At 31.5% G+C, this 21832-nt stretch overlaps 1 protein-coding gene across 2 annotated transcripts; it reads left to right on the top strand.

The window, feature by feature from the left end:
• Positions 1 to 531: 531 nt before the first annotated feature.
• LOC130442024 (interferon regulatory factor 2-binding protein-like B) lies at positions 532 to 21374 on the top strand. 2 transcript variants are annotated; one of them, XM_056775984.1, is made up of 4 exons: positions 532 to 1505; positions 12973 to 13239; positions 13293 to 13579; positions 15911 to 21368. In XM_056775984.1, the coding sequence occupies exons 1-4, from the start codon at positions 689 to 691 to the stop codon at positions 16034 to 16036; spliced, it is 1497 nt and encodes a 498-aa protein (XP_056631962.1). In that variant the 5' UTR covers positions 532 to 688; the 3' UTR covers positions 16037 to 21368. The 2 variants fall into 2 exon arrangements, with proteins under 2 accessions (XP_056631962.1, XP_056631960.1); XM_056775982.1 differs by having other exon boundaries at positions 552 to 1535; positions 15911 to 21374.
• The last annotated feature ends 458 nt before the right edge of the window (positions 21375 to 21832 follow it).

Raw genomic sequence — 21832 nt, 5'->3', positions numbered from 1 at the left:
TACTGCACCTCAAGCATCAATTCTCCACTATACAAACGATTAAACCAACGCTGTGCCTTTCGTTCATTATCTGTGTATTTTTCTTTAATTTTACATATTTTCCTTTAAACTTTTGTTTCTTCACGACATTTCCTGTATATTGTTATAGTTGACAAATAAGGAATTTTTATAAACGCCTATAATAACGTGAAAAATTGTTTATAATAAATATTAGCTTAAGAAATGACAAGTTGAAGAAATTTATTAGCATCCACTATAAATTCCACGTTGTTTATCACAAATACAAAACAAAACTAAACTCTACGTCCGTAGAACAGGATTTAAAAGTATTCATTTAATTATTTTACTCCTCTGGGTCTGTAAAAAGCTGGGTATCGTCCGCTGCAGCGCGCGCAAACGGTGACGTAGTGCACACTGCCATTGGTCTTCCTTACGACGTGACGTCATGGGTATAACGATTACTAAACCAGACCCCGTAACCCCTCGCCGCCGCTCTCGCCCCTCTCCATTAACCGCTCGTAAGATAGGGCCAGTGCATAACGCGAGAATTCAGTTAGACATAGCGCTTGGTGGAGTTGGTTTTGTATTTATTTATGTCGTTTGTAAGTTCCGCTATGGCGTAGTGGTACAAAAAACGCGTAACCCAGTGACGATTACCTTTAATTAAATAGTGCGAAATAAATATTTAATGGTGAAGATGTCGGTGATGCAAATACAACAAGCCAAGAGGCAGCAGTGCTATCTTTGTGACCTTCCCAGGATGCCATGGGCGATGGTTCACGATTTTTCGGAAGCGGTATGTAGAGGTTGCGTTAATTATGAGGGCGCCGATAGGATAGAAATAGTTTTAGAAACTGCCCGACAAATGAAACGAGCTCACGGTTTTCAAGAACAAAGATCTGGACATAATACTAAAACACATCGGGGTACTACCGCCCACGATCACCAGAATGGCGAAGTAGTAGCGTCGTCTAGTAGACAACAGAACGCTCCCCATCATACGCCCGCGTACGGAATCCATCATTCTAGAACGAATATGTTGGCAGAATATCAAGCCGCTCAACAACAACAACCTCCGCCGCCTCCTAGAGGTAGAACTCAATTAGAAGCGACATCCGAGCACGAACACGTAGCCCGCACCACCGTTCGTTTACCAACGGCGGCACATTTAGCACCTCACCATCAATTACAAACCCATCACCATTCTAGTAATGGTAGGCCTGGCGCTCTACCCCAACAGGGTATCAAAAGAGGATTATCGACCACGGAAGACGACGAACATCACGGACACCATCATTCTAACGGCGATATCAGCGGCGCTAAAAGAATGATGTCCGTTGAAGAACACAGTAACGCTGTACGACCCCCTTTAACAAGGGGAGATTCATTACCTGCAGTTTCCTTAGGACAATCGTTCGTTATATCTACGGAGAGAACGTTTAAACAAGAAAAACATCCCATCAGGACCGCTTCCTTTGACGCCGGGACCGCATTCAAACCTAGTGGTATGAAAATTTTCTTAAATACTCTACCAGGTATTTTAAATAGTTACATAATTTTATATTTGTAGTAATACGTAGATGTAGTTTTATTCCATACTTTTATACAAGGTGTATTCGTTATTGCTACACAATTATGTGCACTACATTATAGTTGAAGTTTGAGAACAATATTAAAATCAACAATTCGAGGACTATTTTTCAAATAAATATATCAATTTTATGGTATTTTAGCTTACCCACCTATATTTTCATAAAAGTATGTTAAGAAATCAAATTTTTCATTTTAACAATATAATTTCAATCCCATCGTCGATTTCGAGACACCTTGTATATGTAACTGTTTATAATACTAACATGAAACTTGAAAAACAAAATGGAAGTATTGGAATTGATTTGTACGTATTTCGAAACCCCCACGTATAAACAAATAATATAAATAATTATCTTAATAAAGAATTTCAAAACACGAATGTCTCCGTCTCCGTGGGCCTCGTTGCTGTAGACGATTCTATCTTTCTCTATTGTGTACATAACATTTATTTTTATCGTGAATAATGTATATCTTATTTTGTTTATTACCGCCATACTACCGGATGTGTACAAATATTCGAATATTAAAATATTAGACGATAGAACGCGAGAACATGTTGTGTGTAAAACGAAGCATGATGACTAAACGTTGATGGCATACGTCATCGTTTCATGTCTAGAGTATCGTGACGTCACGACACTTTGGTTTGCATACTATCGGTCGACTATTTCGTGAATAGATTTTTAATATTAACTGAAATATGATTTTGTTAACAATTATTTTTTTTTAAAATTATTTATAAAATATGAATTTCAATCTAGTAACTGAGGAAAATAATACACCATAATCTCAATTTTTTCTAAATGTACCGATTTATATGGAAATTTGGTGTTAAATTCATATCACCTTATAGATATTGTTATTTAAAGATTTGTGGAAATTGCCCCTAAAGTTGAAAATACTATATTTTACAATTCCACCATTATAAACCATCACTAACGAAAGAGTTTTTCAGAAAAAATGCGTTTTCTCATTAATCGAATGTGAAAGTGTAAAAAAAATATGTGATAATTTTGATAGCCGTAACAAACCACTATTCTTAAAACGTTTCAGCCTTTAGAACCATGTCTAATTAAAAAAGTTTTAAAAAAAATAGTTATTTCCATATTTTCCCGTCCAGGAGTGTGAAATAAATGTGGTTTCACATAACGGGTTATAATAGCCAAAAACAACTTTCATTTCTAGAACGTTTTAACCCCTATAAGCCTGCCTTAACAATGAAATCTTTCCAAAAAATTATTTTTTTATTTTAATCCGTCAAAGTATAGAATAAGTGTAAAATAAATGTGATTTTATATTTTTTATGTGCTAGCTATTAATTTTATGAATTTTAAGAACATTTTAATCTTATGACCCACCCTTAACAAAGAAATATTTCCAGTAATATTTTTTTCACATTAATCTAATCTTAAATAGTAAAATTAATTGTTTTTAGGTTGTATGTTACCATAGCTATTACAAATTCCCTTTTCACAACGTTTCAACCCTTAAAAACCATTCTTAACGAAGAAAATTTAGAAAAATTGTTTTTTTTTTACATTAATCCCATCTAAAAGGGTAAAATAAATGTATTTTTGGATTGTGTCTTATCTTAATAAGTGAAACTCTCTTTTTAAGTACATTTCAACCCTTGAAAGCCACCCTTAAGGAAACAAAATCCAAAAAAATGTTGTTTTCTATTAATCAAATCCAAAAGTATGGAATAAACGCGATTTCACATTGTAGGTTATGAGATCCATCATTTTAAGAACATTTTAACCCTTATAAACCACCCTTAACGAATTAATTTTCTAAAAAAAATGTTTATTTTATATTCTGATCCCAAAGTACAGACTGAATGTGATTTCACATTATGGGTTATGACAGCCATCAACAATTTCCATTTTACGAATATTTCAATCGTTAAAAACCACCCTTAACGAAGGCATTTTCCATAAAAAGGTTTTTTCATATTAATCCGATCCGAAAGCTATTGACAAGGTCCATATTATACGATTTCAACCTTTATAAACCACCCTTTACGAAGTTCATAGAATCGATACTCTATATCTAGTGTCAAATATGCCAAAAACATATTTTCTGTAAATGATAACTCAATTTTCTTTCTGTCATAACAATCTTTCATTCGCTGATTCTTTAATTTCCTATTGGGGTTACTAACTAGATATTTAAATCTCATCACTGTTTTTTGATCAGAACTTTTCGATACTTTTCAATTCAGAAAGTTCCCACTTCCATTTCACATCTTTGAAATATTCAGAAATATGAATGGAACCAAATTCTTTAAAATAATGTTTTTATTTGTTGTGTATCCCGTTAACTATAGGGTAGGCAAATACTTTTGACCGGTAGTGTATATTCATAATAATTCATCATCGTTAAAATTATTCTATTGACATAACCCTTCAATATTTTACCCTGATATTCAGTGGATGAATTACAAATTATTTCTCATTAAAGTCATTCGTCAAGTCGTCCTTGAATGATAATATTTATAGAAATACACTGAAAATCATAAAATAAATGTATTTTATAAAACAAATGTAAATGCTTTGAAAATATCTGTACATAAGTATATAAAATATTTAAAAAAAAACTCTCATCAAACCGTTGCTTAAATTCCTTTAAAGATAATACACGTTATCAATTATTTCAACTTAATCTACTTATTAATGAAATAGACTATTAAAATTAATCGAGAACACATTAAAAATATCAATAAATAATTTTATCTTGTCAAAAATCAACCATTTTCTTTAAATCGTATATTTGTATTCATTAGCTTTCTCTTCCGAACGGTAAAACCAAGATTAACTATCATCATCATCACATCTCAGACTCTACCTAGTTCGCTACGTTAATGCCGTTACTTCGAAAAGAAAACCACCGTTAATCGTACAAAATTTGTTATCAATGAAAAAAAAAATCCAGTTAAACTGAAATTAACCGAACGTCGTGAGTTCGTCGAACTTTTGAAGAATGTTGCAAATAATTAACTAGCTCCAATTACATAATACATGGAAACATAACGTTGTTATTCGAAAGCTTTCACTGAATCGACTTGGATATCGAGAAAAAATTTACGTAAGCAACAAAAAGATTGACCTGCAACGAGAAAACGTTATATCATTGATATGCTCTAGTGTATTTAAAAATGAACGTAAACATCATTATCGAATAAATCATTTTAATTTACTCAATATTTTAATTTTATAAATATTTTAGAGAGTAATGTCCTGAAGCCTATACTGTCTCCAGACAGCTGTTTATATAACGTCACTTTTCTTGTCTGGGTTATATGTTTTTAAATTATATTTTATTTTCCCTATTTCTCATACAGTACGAAGTAATATATCTAGAAAACTGCTAAAACAATAACGAATTTTGTATTAAATTAAAGTCGAGAATAAAACCGCCAAGAATAAATTTATATTTCTAAGATGACCGTCAGTAGGCGTCATATTCTAAACAATCGTTTACTAATTGTAAGTAAACTGCTAGTTTCTTAAAGTTGATCTTTATTGTGAGAAATTTTTTATATTAACACATAATTATGAATACGTTTTTGAAAATTAAATAATTATTATAATATGAGGTACATTTTAATGTATTACGTGACTGCATTGTGTGCTGCCTAACCAAATGGTTAAGATAACAGTTTCAAAACTTTATTTAAAGGTGAATCGATGGTCAATGGCTACAGAGACAACTTGAAGTGGAAGTTTACATATAAATTATAACGCTTTCATTCATATCAATATAATAATTGGTACAAATATTTTCAATTAATTCTTCCTGAAAGCTCTCATCATACTCACATTTCTATCACTGTGTATTAAGAATTATCGTGAATTAAACTGACTTTTCGTTTTTTTTTTTTATTTCATATTATCATAAGTTATTGAGAAAACAATTCAAGAATTATCAGTTCGTTGACTCCCCCTCACAATACGTAATTTTTATACTGACATATTTAATTCCAAATCACTTGAACAAACCCAATAAACTGATAGCAGATATAAAAATAAACATATCTTGTTTCCAGGCAATAATAAAAATTACTATCATACATTTTTTATTAAATGATTATTCTTAAAATATTTTTCACCTTTACAATTTTAATGCAATAATCAACTGAATCCCGCCCTGGATGGCAATCAGTTCGGTCCTGTACGTGACGTAAAAGTCAGTCATGCCAAATAGTCGGACAGGAGTTTAAAATGGAACCGGTTTTGAAACTGGTCGCTTGACCGGTTCTTTTATCAGTTGTAAGTACCTGTCCGTGTATAATAAACTACGTCAAAGTATTAGCGTTATAAAAAAAGGCTTTCACGTGCGGTATTGCCAGGTCTTCTATTAAGAAAGTCTGTGATTAGGAAATATATATAAGAATACATATTTTTTAATTGAAATAAGTATTATACGAGTTTACTCTCAATAAAATTTTGTTCTTCTCATAAAAGTATACAAGAAGAGTTTTTCTACTTTTTTCTATTTTTTGTTTTGTTCAATAACAAAATATTAATATAGAAAAACGATTCAAACAACAAATGAAGTTCATGAAAAGTTATACAAAAAGTAAGTTTTTTACGTGAATCTATTCTTTTGGCTGTTATGATACAAAATATTTCGGTAGGAGTAAAATTTAATGACCTGGCTACCACTTTGTACCCATTAGGATTATAAAAGCCAAATGAATATGTATATGTAAAAAGTGTATCGGACTTTTTAGTAATTATACACTTTCACGGTCACCTGGTTTTTTGGCTCTAGAAAATCGAAAAATTGATTGATTTTAATGATCTTGGTCTCAAAACGTTCCATTTTACGGCGGATTTATAAAAAAAAATTATTAGAAATAGCTGGAATGAAAATTTCTCATTGTTTTACTGTTTTAAATCGTAAAAAAAACGGTTTTGCAAAATAATCCTTTACAAAAAATTATCTAATTATCAGATAAAGTTCTTATATTTTTTTGTATTCTACATAAATTAATAAACAATTTAAAAAAAAGTCTAAAAAGAATGATTTTTTCAGTTTTTATAGCTTAAAATGAAATCGATGAAAAACAATCAATTTTCGTGAATAGTTTCGTACTATATTCTTCAATGTTAATAGTTTTTGGACCATTAAAAATAGATAAATTTTATAATTTTGGTCTCAAAATGTTTTTTTTTTCAAAATATTCATTTTTTTTATGTAAATTGCGAAAAAAAATATACGAACTTGATTCCACCACGTCAGAAACAGTTACAAAGGATTTATATGGGGAAAGTCATTTTTTTGCATTTAAAATCATGAAACTGTAAAAAATATTTATTTTTTTTAATTTTCGCATTTTTTTTATAAATCCGCCGTAAAATGGAACATTTTGAGACCAAGATCATTAAAATCCATCCATTTTTCGATTTTCTAGAGCCAAAAAACCAGGTGACCGTGAAAGTGTATAATTACCGACTTTTTTTTGTAGAGCTTATAATGAGCTTTATTTTTGTTCGAAAGTATTGTCACTAAAATTTTCTTCTTTCTTTCTTTTAGGGATTAATTTCGGGCTGGGGTTTTCGTTTTTACTAATATTTGTCAGATCGATATAATTCTATTCCTTCCAAAAATTGCATATTTCAACTCTTAAGAAAATTATAGAAAATAATTGAATAGTAGCATTTTCTCAATATGAGATATCAAACGTAGGTATTACAATTGGCAACGCCGCGTCCAACTGGTCAAGCAAGTCGTTTTGTCCCATATCATAATATTTTTTACCTGCTTCTACTACTACTACTACTATGAAATGCTTGGCCCCCTTCTTGTTTTACCGTTGTGTGTCAATTTCGGTATTTTTATATTTCGTCATCGTTATATTATAAATTTGCATGCGTAGACCTCATGGAATTAAAAATATGTCAATCTGTGTATACCTATATTATAACGACATAACTACGAAATATTCATTATAATTGAATCAAATGATAAAATTCTGTAACGGATCAAATGACGCTGTTGTCGGCGTGTACTGTCTTAACAATACGTTTTATCAAATGAGAGTTTAACAGTTACTAGAATAATTTCGGAAATAACAGAGCTGAAAATAAGAAATTTTAATGCCTTAGACTGTAGGATGTTACTAAACACCGAGCCGTATTCAAAAAAATAAGTGAAATGTTTTCATTGGGTCATTATGAAGTTATTTTGGTGGAAAAGTCAATTTATTTGAATGGTTTTATCTTCAAATGTTAAAACCACAGATTTTAAAAAATATAAAGCAATAGTTCTTATAAGTATAAAAACTAACTTTTTCACGTCAAATACAAGGTGTCTCAAAAGAAAATGTACCTTAGTATTGGTTATTTCGTGATCGGAGGGACACGGGAGATATATCAATCGGTAGCCTGGCTGTTGGGAATTTTGTAGCTTCTGGGGAGTAGACCCTGCGTGAGTCTTATAGAAAATGGCTAAAATCCGGGCTTCCAAAGCTTTTTTGAATGACCAGAAACGTAGTGTTACGCAGTCTGATCGTGACGAGCCTGACTTGTCTATTTGGAAGCGTGCTATTACTTTAAACGTACATGGTTCATAATTATTTGGCATTTTACACAAAGTTCGATTGGTGCGAAAATTGAAGCCCCAGGATGCTGGTCAAAGGATTGACTTCGTAAACCAGGTAATTGAGCGCTTTCAAACGAATCTTGTTTCCGGATGTAGCTCGTTTTCATCGTCAACAATTCAAATTGCCGCTACTGGAGTGCAACCAATCCAAAACACAAGCATCTGGAACATCTACATCCGCCTTTAGTAGCGGTATGAGCTGCGATGTTAGCGCAAGGAATTATAGGCCCTTCCTTTTTCGAAGTTGAGGGGAACGCCCAGTTACAGTGTTATGCGCACATCTTAGACGACTTCTTCGTGTCTGAACTGCGGAACTTCAATGGTTGTAACCAAAGAACATGGTGCCACCATTCCCTTACAAATTGTTCTCCAGCAAAGGCTACATAAATTAGTTTCCACGCGGTCCTGCTTTAAAACCTATGGACTTTTTTCTGTGGTGTTATGTCAAATCTTAAGTTTAAGTGCTCGATTAAATGCCATTAGCGCACGCTTCACATTTGGACGATGTTATGTTCATGAAATAAATTCATTAAACTAACTCTTCTTAAAGTTGTTAACTTTCTTTTGAAACACCTTGTATCATAAACACTCCCAGTGGCTCCGTCAAGCACAGTTATAATGAGTTTCGTGCAACGTTGAATTCTTTTTTCCACGATAAATTTGTCCAATCTTTTTTTTTTTCAATTTGTTTAAACACACCTTGTATATTTTTTCGTCATTAAATATGGAAGTTTTACGCTTTAATGTCAATTTTTTTGTGACTCGTGTTAAGGTGAATAACGATATTAATTTCTCCGTTTCGCAATATTCAAATTGTTTCAATTAAAATGTTTCCACATACAATTTAATGAATGAGTTCGTTTGAATTCAAAATACTAGTCCACAAATAATAAATTACTCATTTCAAAATGAACATTAGATATTGTGTACAGAAAGTTGGCACGTATTTGAAAATATATCAACGCCAATTTCTACGGATTATGATGTCATGTATAAAAACCTCTAAAACAATAATTAAAAAACAAACAGGTATATATAAAATATATGTCTCTTGAGATACAATACTAATTAATATTTTGAATTGCCAAATTTAATTTTCATATTAATCGAATGGAAATTAGAAAATATAAAATTAACGTAGAACCATAGAAATATTTAACAATGGTGCAGTTGAGCCAGTCCGCGTCGGATGCTGAATACCCGGTCAGTTACAATGACATCCAAATGACCTTGAAGAACTTTCTCACGAAATACTTGGGCTAGCATCTGCCGTTTAAGGAAATAAAATAGCTTTGAGCTTTCAGAGAATCACTTGCGTATGTCGAAACTATTTTCTTTCATCTATAAATACGGGGGTTGGCTTAAAAGTTTCAGAAATACCACAGAATAGAGATAATTTTTTTCTAAAATCATTTTTGTTTATCTATTGTCTATATAGTTAATCCTGCGATGCTACATTTTCAACGCTTACAAAAGACAGTTAACCTCAAAATAGGCGTTTAAGGGCCATTCATAAATTACGTCGCACGAATTTTAGGAATTTTGAACTCCTCACCCCGTCCTTGTCACAAGTTGTCACATTTTTATTATCATCTCTCCTGATGTGACGAATCTAATAAAATCAACATAAAGTCAACGACAATAGAATTTAATTAATGCCATTAATGGTAGTTCGTCACAAAACTTTTGGCCCCCTGCCCCTTGAGACACATTGCCACATTTTGGTAACGTGTGACGTAATATATGGATGACATTTCCGATAACGTCTTCGTCAGCGTTAGTTCGGAAACTTTCCAAATAACCCTTGTAAAAGCTCTTTTAAAATATTTGAATAAACATATGCCGGGGAAAGTATTTCTGTGATTTGCAATGTGACCATGAATTTATTTCTTATTCTTATTATAAAAACTTATTGAACATCGCTAGGAAAAAGATGTATAGCTAAGTGGAGATTTCGTTGGAAAAAAATACTTTTTTCAAAAATTGTTAGTGTTTTCTTTGTTGGACCAAGTACTTCTGGGACCATCCTCGTATTTCATATTCCCTCCCTCAATTGAAGTATTTTTATAATATTTAATTCAGTTTTCTTTATTTTTAAAGAGCTCCCAAGAAACTGGCCAAGTTTTCATGTGCAAACAGTGCATCCCGAATTTCTTTTGTCCGAATCTACCACACTATCTATCTGCTATCTGACTGAATTTACCACTCTAATGCCATGTATTTAAACGTAAAATCCTTATTCTAATTTAGGGGTATTTTTGAAAGTTTTAAAATCAGTTGTATTTCTATAACTACCCCAAAAGCAAGGGTTTTTTTCTTTCGCTTTTCATACATAATTAACAGCAAAATCTTAAAATAGACTTGAGAACAAAGAAATATTTTTTTGCAGGTTAGTATTATTTATTCAATTAATTTAACACAGCTCAGTGTAATTTTTTTTGCGTGGAATACATATCCGCCCCTATGTACGCGCATATGTAGGTTACGTTTTTTTTTTCGACGTTTGTATAAAGAATTCTTTCTAGACCTAATGACAGATGGTCCGTTTCCTTTCTTGAAACCAGCTGGCCTATTTATCATCATACCTACGTATTAACGTATTTGAAAACAACAGCAAAATACCTATCTACACCTGTACCGACTGTTGTACATATTTTTTTATAACGTACCTACGTTCCCAAAGAGTCTGCTCAGAACTGGTTAACCGAAGACCGTATCACGTTTTCCCATGAGAACGGTGACCTCATTCGATTTATGAATAGTTTATTAATTTCTTTTTTCAATTTAATATCTTATAAACTTGAATTATAGGGTGTTAAATAACAAGATCAACAAAAAAATTCTAAATTAAAACAAAATTAAATGATTGTACGAATATATTCCATTGAAAAACTGATACTATTTATGTTAGTAATTTCTTTCTTTTACATAGATGCCTAGCAATCTATCTGTTTCTTGGAATAATAATATATCCGACGTTGCCAGATATAACGAAAGTTCGGCAAATATACTTGAAATCTATTTAAAATTTATAAATACAACAAATTCAGAGACTTGACAAATCGTAGTTGCTCCTTTTTAGCGTTGGTATGATAATCATGATGAATATTACCAGAAATTTAAACTTCGCCCCATATTTTTTCAACAGTGAAGCATCGATAATCAAGGAATTAATCATACGGTTTTATGTTCTGAAAGGCAAATTTAGGAAGCGAAGTGATAATCAATAATACTAGTTTCTTTTCCGCATAACGCATATTCCAGAAAATAGAAACTTTTTTGACGATGTTTTCATATCTTGGAAGCACTCGTAATAACACACCACCTGGAGAGCATAAATTTAATTAATGATTCCAAAGAATTGTCAAAAAATTTTCAATATGGCGTCTGCTAGCAAACAGAAATATTAACACGTATTAGAGTGTTATATTGAAAATTTATGAAACAATTCATTTACTATGTAGTTAGTGCTTTGTTAGTCACAAATATTTAGATTTAAAAATAATAGAGAAAGTTATTGAAAAAATGGAAACGTGGATTTTACTTTGATCCAATATAACGATTTTATTGCATTCATGTCTGCAAATAGTCACTATACGTATTTGAAAGTATTTTATAACAAAATAGTATCCCTATTACACTCAATTTCTCGATAGACGTGCCTTGGAAGCCGGCTCTAAATATGCGAGCAATACTCCCAAAGATTTTTCTTTAAATAAACCGAAAAAAGTCTAAAATTTTAATTAATTTTGAAACTATATTATAATTATAAGTGCGTTTATGTAAATTAATTTTTCTTTATGCATTTCATCAGAATTAATTTACAAACATAAGAAATGATAAATTAATGTTTGTTGGCTTCGTAATATTCAATGCAAATTTGTTTAATAACATATTCAAATCGCAACAACCACCTTGAAAGTATTGCGTTAAAATCAGCATATTTTTTTATGCGCCAGTGACTAATGTTTAGAAATAAAATGCTTTATTTACTTATAGAAATTGTTAAAAAAACCCAAATTTTTATTGGATGACTATAATACTAACAACTCAATAAAACACTAATTTTGTTTCCAAAACATCTAGGTACTATATGTGTACATTTTGCAAACAAAAGTTTACTATCGTTTATATAAATATGCGCAGTAAACAATAATTTTAATGTCAAATATACATCAAAATAATTCCTTATTTATTAATCGAAAAAAAATCGCGTTTACATCATCAATTTTATAGTCTCTCAAAAGTTTTTACATTTATTTAATAAAAATATCAGCTGTTTTATGTTTCCTGCCACATGCCAACAAACCAATAAAACTTGATGTAATATAAACATACGAATCAAGTGTACGAATTATTTGGTCTGTTGCCCACGAACCTAGCAACACATATTACAGTTGAGAATATAAACGTGGCAACGTCGCGCGTGACGATTTTCACCGTTTAAAAATACGACGTAACCAAGAAAAAACCCGCCGCGGTCGCATTCTCGTAAAACGGAAACGTTCGATCGTATACGATAACTTCCGAAGCACGTAATTATCACAGTCTACGTCACGAGACGTAGGAAGGAGGTCATGTGAACAATACACGTTCGAGTACGTTTTATCAAAAGGGGTTTCAAATTGTGATGTATGTATTGAAACTATAAATTATTTTATATAAATCATTATTTAACCAGTATTTTTAATACATTAAATTCATATATAAATTCCAATACTTCTAATATTGTTGAATTTGGAATTAGTATAAACGGTTAATTAAAAATTATAGCACCCGTCTCGGTAGCGAGTGCGAATGGAACAAGTTCTAGTTCTCCGTTAAGCAACAGGACCGGCTCACCACCTGAAGCCAATATGGCCGGTGCTACACCGCAGACTCAACCTACTACAGGTTCCGGTCAGAGTCCAATGGCGGCTCTAATCTCCGTAGCCGATAATTTACCACCCGGTAGTCCACGTTCAACTGGTGGTAGTCCGCCTACCAACGTAGCACCTCGATCGGCGTCTAGGGGATCGCAACATTCACCGAACTCAACAGGTATGACGATGATACCATATTTTGTATACTCTTACTTAATTTCGAATTTTTAGCGGGATCTTCAAGTGGTAGACGATCGTCTGGTTCGAGACATGTTTCATCGACGACTGTAACATCAACAGAAGCTGGTACTATGTCGACTGGCGGTAACGAATCCTTAACAAATAACGGAGAAAACGTTGCCGCCGCTACACCAACGGCAACAGCCACTTTGAAATGTACTTTGTGCCAGGAAAGATTGGAAGACACGCATTTCGTGCAATGTCCTTCAGTGCCCCATCACAAATTCTGTTTTCCCTGTAGCAGGGAGAGCATAAAGAGGCAAGGAGCTGGATCAGAGGTAAATATAACCATATATATCAGTTTAGATATGACTTGGTGAATAAATCTGAAAGATAATTCAATTTGGCAACGCTGTAATGTACTATTCATTACGAAAACATTCAACTGTTTTTGATTGTTAACAATACATTGATGATTTTATAAGAGGAACTTTCGATTTCATTATTTTACGAACAAGGAACTAGAAGTGTTTTTATGTATAATTATTTGATATGCTGGTTATGTAAATGCGTCATTCTAAAGTTGAATAGAAACTGAATTGCAGTTGGCGTTGCGTTTCCTCACGTTTCTGCATGTTGATTGTGCTTGTGCGCCGTGCTTGACGCAGTGGCGTGTATTACAATTTAATAAATTGTTTCTTTTTTTTTGGAATTAGACAAAATCGCGATCATGAACTTTACCTGTATGAAACATTCCCTTTCATTTATGTTTTTATGAAACATTCCCCTTCATTTATGTTTTTAAAATTATAACTTTGACTTTTGTCAGTTCCGTTTCCGTTTTTTATATTGTCTACTTTCCTCTTCCGATTTCTACATTTTTAGAGTTTTTTTTTCATAGGCGTAGAAAACACATTGTTTTAACTGAACCAAGTCACAAAATTTCCCTTTTCATATTTTATTTTAAATAAATTTGAAATTGGAAAAATTAAATATGATTAAAAATTTAGTTACATCTTCTATTCATATAACGACATGCTGCAAACTCTTTTTATACATAAAAAGTTGATTCAACTGATACTTCAAGATATTTTTGGATCTTAACTCACCTCTATATCTTTAGAAACTGTCTTACAAAAATAAATTATATAAGTTATCTTAATGGATTGTCTCTTACATTTAAAATTCAAATTATAAGTTTTCTTTCTTTAATACATAAATCTGATTTCTACCCAAAGACAGGATTTAAAATTAAATAATCAAATGTTATTATTCACTGGCAACTTAAAGCATATAAAATAACAATATGCGACATTAATTTTGTCACATTCACCTCGAACTTTTGCGGGCATTTTTAATTATTTTTTTATTACAAAAATGAAATTATCACTTCAAATTATTCAAATCCTGTATTAAATATCAGAGTATAGAATAATTTCCATATTCATTATTACATTGAATCCCCTCCTCCCCCTAAGGACGCCATCTTGTACATCGGACGGATGCGGAGTTGTCGCGTTTATTTTAACGTTTCACATATTTAATATGAGTTTTAAGATAAACACGTATTATGTAAAATATAGAAATTTGTTTTTTCATTGTATTTAAAATAAAAATGAGACTCAAATTTGAAAACCAATATTTGAACACTTTTTTAGCCAGTAAAAAACTAAAAATTTCTCGATTTGTTTCAAAAAACTGTATTTGAAATTATTTTTCGAATGTCGTATTTTTTCTTTCGATGAGTATCTACTTACAAAGACCACTAATTTGAAAAAAAAAAAACAATTGAATATAATAATTTGAACAATTTTTACAAATTATTAAATACTTGAAGAACTAACCTAACCTTAAAAGTTATAATTGTTGGAATGAAATAAAAAGTATTAAACATTAATTATACCATGTTTTATGACCAAAAATAGGGTGAACCACACTTTCAAATGATAACCTTATGGTTTTGTTGCTAAATCGTCTTTTTATATTGAGTCATATGAAGTTTATCACTATGATTCATTCTTTTTTTTTCTTGCCGAATAGCACCACCATATCATACACATGGTTGCAGTGTTGACGCGTTTATTTTTTGATTTTACTCTACTTGTAAATACTTTTCTATCGATGAAAATATAAAATATTTTAAAACTATTCGTATTTTACACGTACGAGGTGTGATTAAAAAATGTATGTCTCATAATTACATAATAATTTTTTAATTTTTGCCTATTAAAAGCCCCCAGTCTGTCTGCATCTACCTTATTTACCAGATCTATCACTATGCGACTTCTAGTTCTCCCGAAAATAAAAAATATGTTAGAGAATGTTTCTATCCATAAGTCAACGTTGGGATAAAAAATTTGTTATCTTTTTACTTTGTTTCTAATTTAACAATTCACCGTGTTTTCTATCACTCCTTGAATACACAACTATAATTAAACAAATAAAAAAAGTGATGAAACAAATGACAAACAAACAACAAACAAACAAAACAAATTACCGATTTTGCAATAATAGAAAATAATTAACTATAACGGTATTGATCTTTATTAGTAGAACTTTTCCTTCTCCTCATCTTGTGCATGTAATGTTTGCAACGTTGCCGTGATTATTGTGCAAACAAATATTTTGAATTAATATGTATGAAATACCAATGTAATTTTTTATTTTAGGTATATTGTCCGAGTGGAGAGAAATGTCCATTGGCGAATTCGAACGTACCGTGGGCATTTATGCAGGGAGAAATCGCCACGATTTTAGGCGAAGATTACAAAGTGAAGAAAGAGCGCGAATCTTAAAAAATACGACACGTTGTTGAGGGTGAAACTCTTTGCTCGATAAAATCGAGAAAAATCTCTTGACAGAGAAGCGAAATTGGTGAAAGGCAAGAAAAAAAAAACAAGTCGAGACGTCGAAAAAAAAAGAATAGTTGGTGTAATTAATTGTAGATCGGAGAAGGCTGTGTCGAAACGTTTAGTTTTTATGTAAACCGAATATAAGGGCTAATTTCGCCGAATTTTTTGTAAATACGACAACATCTTTGCGGTTGTCTCGGGTGTTTAATTTTTTTGGAGGCTGTAAATATTGTATATTCATCAGCTGATTATTATATGATAATATTTCGTGGTACTTTCGGGCCATCGCTTTTATTTATGGAAAATACACTAGTCAAACAAGTGAAGTGATGTAAAACTTCATTGATAGGAACTACAAAACTCGCTGGTAATTTAAGAAGATATATTTAAAACATTCTCCCCTTAAATAATATAATCTGTCTTTTTATCGTCCGTGTTATATTCGATTAACCCCCTGTATATCGAGTCGCGGATTTTTTAGAATGGACGTTTAGACCTGTACATTTATACTTAATATACTCGAAGAAACGTACTTTCTTTAGGATGTGTACGTCGTTTTGTCTAAACGGTTGAAAAAATATTTTTTCCGGTGAGAAAAAAAATCTCAAAATTACTGTCCCCTCGAGCAAGGTTTTGTAAATTGATACATTTTCGTAAAAAAATTGATAATATTTTAATTCTTGTAGAAACATCGAAAAGAATTCAAAAATTTAATTTTGATTTGATTTTTACTAATTTTTGCGTTTTTATCCCATAGGCGCGGATACTATAATTTTTTAATTAAATGTCATAAAATGTTATTCTTCGACTTTCTCCCTGTATAATTTCTGGAAATTTGAGTCTGACAAAATCAATTTTGGTTAGGCATTTAGATACATCTTTTATCTATCTATTGACCTTAAAAAGAATTCTGCAACCCTCGTAGTTTGGAAACAATGGAATTTTTTCAATTTTCTAGTGTTTTAAAATCGAAAAAAAAAATGGATTGTTCAACTTTGAAGCTCTACAATGTGGATCATATTTTCAATAAAAGTTGGATTAGGGTGACCAAATCATTTTCAGAAAAAACCGGGACTCCGCCTATAATGCAACCCCTCCCTGGTCCCATATATCCAGGAAAAATAACAAGAATCGCCTCTTAATTATGAATATTATTTAATAAAAATAAAAACACAAAATGTTGGGTTTTCTTAACAATCACTGTCAATAGATGGAGTGGCTGGCTCTATCTCTATCTTGAAGTAAAGGGTATTTCGTACTGCTTCCGGCCTTCCTAATCATTTTCTGTTCTAGTCCATTTTATAGTTGTAGAGAATTTGTAAGATTGACTCAAGGGACTCGACTTCCATCCTGTTTCTTTCATCAGTCCATTGTATAGTCATGAAAGAAAAAATTCTTTCTACGTTTGCGTTGTGGGCTGGTATTGCAATTGGCAGATATTGTGCAATTTTTACAATCTCACCCATTTCTCATGACATTGCAATGGGGATTCCCTTTTCGTCATTACACTTTTCAAGGTTTTCTTCAGTGATTTTTCAATTTTTTAGTATTCCAAACTAATCAAATAGAATGGAATCGTCAATTTCAATTTGCTTCTCTTTCAAATAAGCAACTGTATTTTCAAGACTTTCCCATTTTGGCACTTTTTTCAATAACATCCAATCGAAAACTAACAATGGTGAAAATGAAATGCTCCACTTGCTTAAATATTCCGTACAGGTGCCATAAAACTTGTCAACTTCCTCTTTAAAACTTTGTTCAACTAATTGTGATACTTCTGCTTTTTTAAGAACTGATTTAACATTAAAAGAAATGAAATTCTCCTCTTTTCTCCTGGTAACAGTTTCAAGAACATTTTTCAGGACTTCCACTATTTCTATTACACTTTTCGTGCTCCCTTCAATTTTCTTTATTCCATGCTGGAACGTGCTAAGTTGGTTGTGAATAAACTATAAATGAGCTTCACTGATAGAATTGCTAAAAAATTGAACCACTATATTTGGGGCCTTTTTTTCATTTAGGAAAAATTCTTTTGGGGGTTCAAACAGCTTGATGACTCGTTCAACGTTCCTACGTACTCACAAAACTCCTTAAGCCAAACATTTGTTTTTATCAAGAGCCAACTTTTCCATAGTACTTGAACAAAATGCTGAAATTTCATCAGATATCTCATTTGTTAGGGAACTCACCCACAACAGTTTGGACTGAATTCCTTCAGTAATATCGAAAAACTGAACAACAAATGGAAACATTTTTGCAGCTTTATGATTGCTGACATCAGTGGAAATTCCGTAAAAAGCAGACTTTTCGATACTATCTTTCCTTTAAACTCTGGGGAGCGATAACACCATTTACTAAAGCTGTTATTTTAGTTCCTGCCGAACTAAACTTTTTTGAAATAGGTTAATCATCAAACGTGATGCTATTAAGCTATATTTGAAACTTTGGTGATGTTTTACCAAGTGGTAGGCTAATCTAAGCTCGGCTGCTCGAACTTTGGTGTCTTCACTTGACTGTGGTACAACAAAATAATTTTGTAACGTCTTACTGCTGCTCGGAGCACTAAATCTGTTAATATGTTTTTTTGACTTGATGTGATCAACTATGTCCGAACGCCCACCATGACAACACCACCAAGTTCCACTCCTTAGAATAATTGTCACTGAATTTTCACGCACGTTTTGGCATTGTGATGAATCACTATTAATAAACAAGAAAAACCGGTATTGGGATTACTTTTACCTAACACTTGACTGCACTGGCATAACCTCAACCACTGTTTAACAATGTTGTCAGACGTAACGTCATACACTATTATTTTCGCTGTAACAGCTATAACAGTGATCAGTAGCGTGACAAGCGGACCAATCGCTAAATACTAGGTTAGTGGGCGTTGTTAGTTCACATGGTTGCAAACAGGTGTAGTGATTGTAGCACCACAGCCAATCAACTGCAGATACGAGTCAAAAGTAACCAAGCAAAATCTTTTGAAAACTTATTTCAAAATTGAAATCCGGGACTTTTGTGCGTCCGGGAATAATTTTTCGGGACACCTTATGTTTTTATGAAAAACCGGGACAATCTCGGTTTTCCGGGACGTTTGCTCACCCTAAGATACATACATTTTTTTACAAAACTATGAACACTCTTTTCATGATTTTTATCAATTTTTCCGTTTTTATTCCCTAGGCGTATATCCTAGACATTTCCCTGTATAATTTCAACACATTTTAAATTGAAAAAATAAAAAGTCAAATATTTTGTTCCTTCACCCGGAAATCCATTAACGCGAGAAAAAATTCCCCATAATCACGAAATTATAAAGTTTTTCTATTTCCACGAATTGAATAAAGTTGCTGTATGATTGAATTTTTTATGAAAATGTTCTTACCTCTCTATAAATTCTTGCCTTTTTTTTTTTAAAGTTTTTGTTCCATAGGCGTAGATACCTCATCTTATAAAAATATGTATCAATATTTTTTTTACCATTCAACATAAAGTAAATAAACTAATAACAGAATTTTGTATAAAGATAGTTCACTTTTCACGTATTTTCAATTATGAAAACGATAAAGTGAGGTTAGAAACTCCATCTGTAAAAAAACTTCCATTTATTTCACTGTCTACGTTAAATACGGATTTCCAGTTCAGTTTTTATCATTTTTAAGCCAAATTTCTTTATCAATAAAACTTACAAAGTTTTTAAAAATAAAAAAAACAAAATTATTAATTGAATTCTTCGGATTGTAACTACATTAAAAATAAACTGTAAAGTACTACCGAAATCGAAACAGTACTATAAAGAAGCCATGATATGAATACTAATAACAGTATTCAGTCAAACATCAGGGGAGGTGTTTGTTAACCTTAGTAAAAAGCGGAAGTTATATCGACAAATTTGATTTTAGACTTAAAAATGATGAAAACAAAATATTTTTGTTCAATTCTAAAAGTGGTATAGTTGTTGTGAGGTATTTGAGCATCAATTCTTGGAGTAATACCATCAACCAGTTGTAGGAAACCGATATTTGCACTTTTAGTGGTACAGTTTCTGTGTGATGTTTGTGGGCAAAGTAGAATAAAGAAAAAAATAAAGTTTGAATTTTTAATGTTTGTAAGTATTAGCATCGGTGTCTTCCATTTTTTTCATCGAAAATATAACATTTTGTGTACTAGTTGCATATTCAAATGACCCAACAATAAAATTTATGATAATTGAAACCACACTTAATGAAAAGGAATCGATAAATTCAAGTAACTTGATCTTTTTTAAAAAATTTTCCAGTGATTATTTCTTACATTGAACATATCACCCTGTATATGAGTATTTGGTACAGTTTTCAATAATTTTTCTAACAATACAGTGCATGACATTATTTGTTCCAAACTTATTGTTAAAATTTTATAGCAATAATTTCACTACTATTAAAGTTGCTTATCAGGAAATACGGGAAAGAAAGATTCTAAAAAACTTCATAGATGTTATTTTTTTTTAATTTGAACTTTTAAAATTTCCTTTTCTGAATCGTTAATTTCACCTAAACATATCTTTTGCTTCAAATCATATTCTCATTACATCATATTTATCAACTTTAGTTTCCAATAGAATCTGACAACGATTGCAAACTGGTGCAGTTCTTTTATTTTATGACAGTTCAACTGTTTTATTACAGATGTACAATTGTACACTGACATATTTCATCTATTTTATGACAGATTGTACACTGGTGCAGTTTATCTTTTTACGACGTATGTGTTGCATCTATTGATTATAATTATTGGTACGTTCTACTTCCGCTCGCATGATCCTTTTCCACTACCATAAAAATGTAGTCAGAACGATGAACGCACTTCTTGAGTGTTCTGTAGTTTCACAAAATTTGTTGAGAACTTATGTAAATATTATACATAATCGAGGTGAAATTTTTGAAGAAACCGATTATATTTCATCTGATTCGGGATTGTAAAAAGTGATTTTTTCATCGTTATCGTCGAGTAGAACGCCATGTTACACAAAATCATTGCGAGCGTTAAGTGAAAGTCCCTTTCATGTATTTATATTATTGAACGATCGTCTTAAGTTTTTTTTTAATTTTAGTTGTAAAACGAGAGTTTTAAAAATTTGTGATAGTGTATACACAGATAAAAGCTGTATTGACAATGTCAGATTTGTATATTGTACCTAGTTGTTAATTTATATAACGATGACATCTAAATTTGTTTAAAGCTTGTACAATCTATGCTGTTGATGTCAAAATAAAATGAAGGTATATTAAATGTGCTCGTTAGTTTTTTTTGCAACATCCCTTACCAATATTATCAAAAATTTTTGAAAGGTCAAACGGAAGTCAAACGTTTTTCAGCCAATTTGAGAATTTTGAAAACGATCTTCAATTGGAGGTTCTTTCAAATCAGAACCTTCATGATATCAAAATAATTTTAATCTATGATTCAAAAATAAGATAGAGTACAAAGTGTCCTTTTTTAATTCTCGAATCGGTAACTTTGAAATCAATTTAAAAAATTTCATTCCCTTTATAAAACTAGTTACAGGGTTGTCTCAATATTTACAAATTACTATTTTCGTGAAATAATATTTAAAAATTAGATGAAATAGGACATGTCCCATTTATGATTCTCCAATTGGTCGTTATGGAATTGATCTCAGAAATTGAAAAATTCACAGTTTTTCTGAATTAATTTTTGAACATTAAATGAAATAGAGAATGTTCCTTTTAT

Source organism: Diorhabda sublineata, chromosome 3 (assembly GCF_026230105.1).
Source record: "Diorhabda sublineata isolate icDioSubl1.1 chromosome 3, icDioSubl1.1, whole genome shotgun sequence".
In the NCBI taxonomy this organism is placed as follows: domain Eukaryota; kingdom Metazoa; phylum Arthropoda; class Insecta; order Coleoptera; family Chrysomelidae; genus Diorhabda; species Diorhabda sublineata.
The sequence above is the reverse complement of the archived record's forward strand: the minus strand, read 5'-3'. Positions and strand labels throughout refer to the sequence as shown.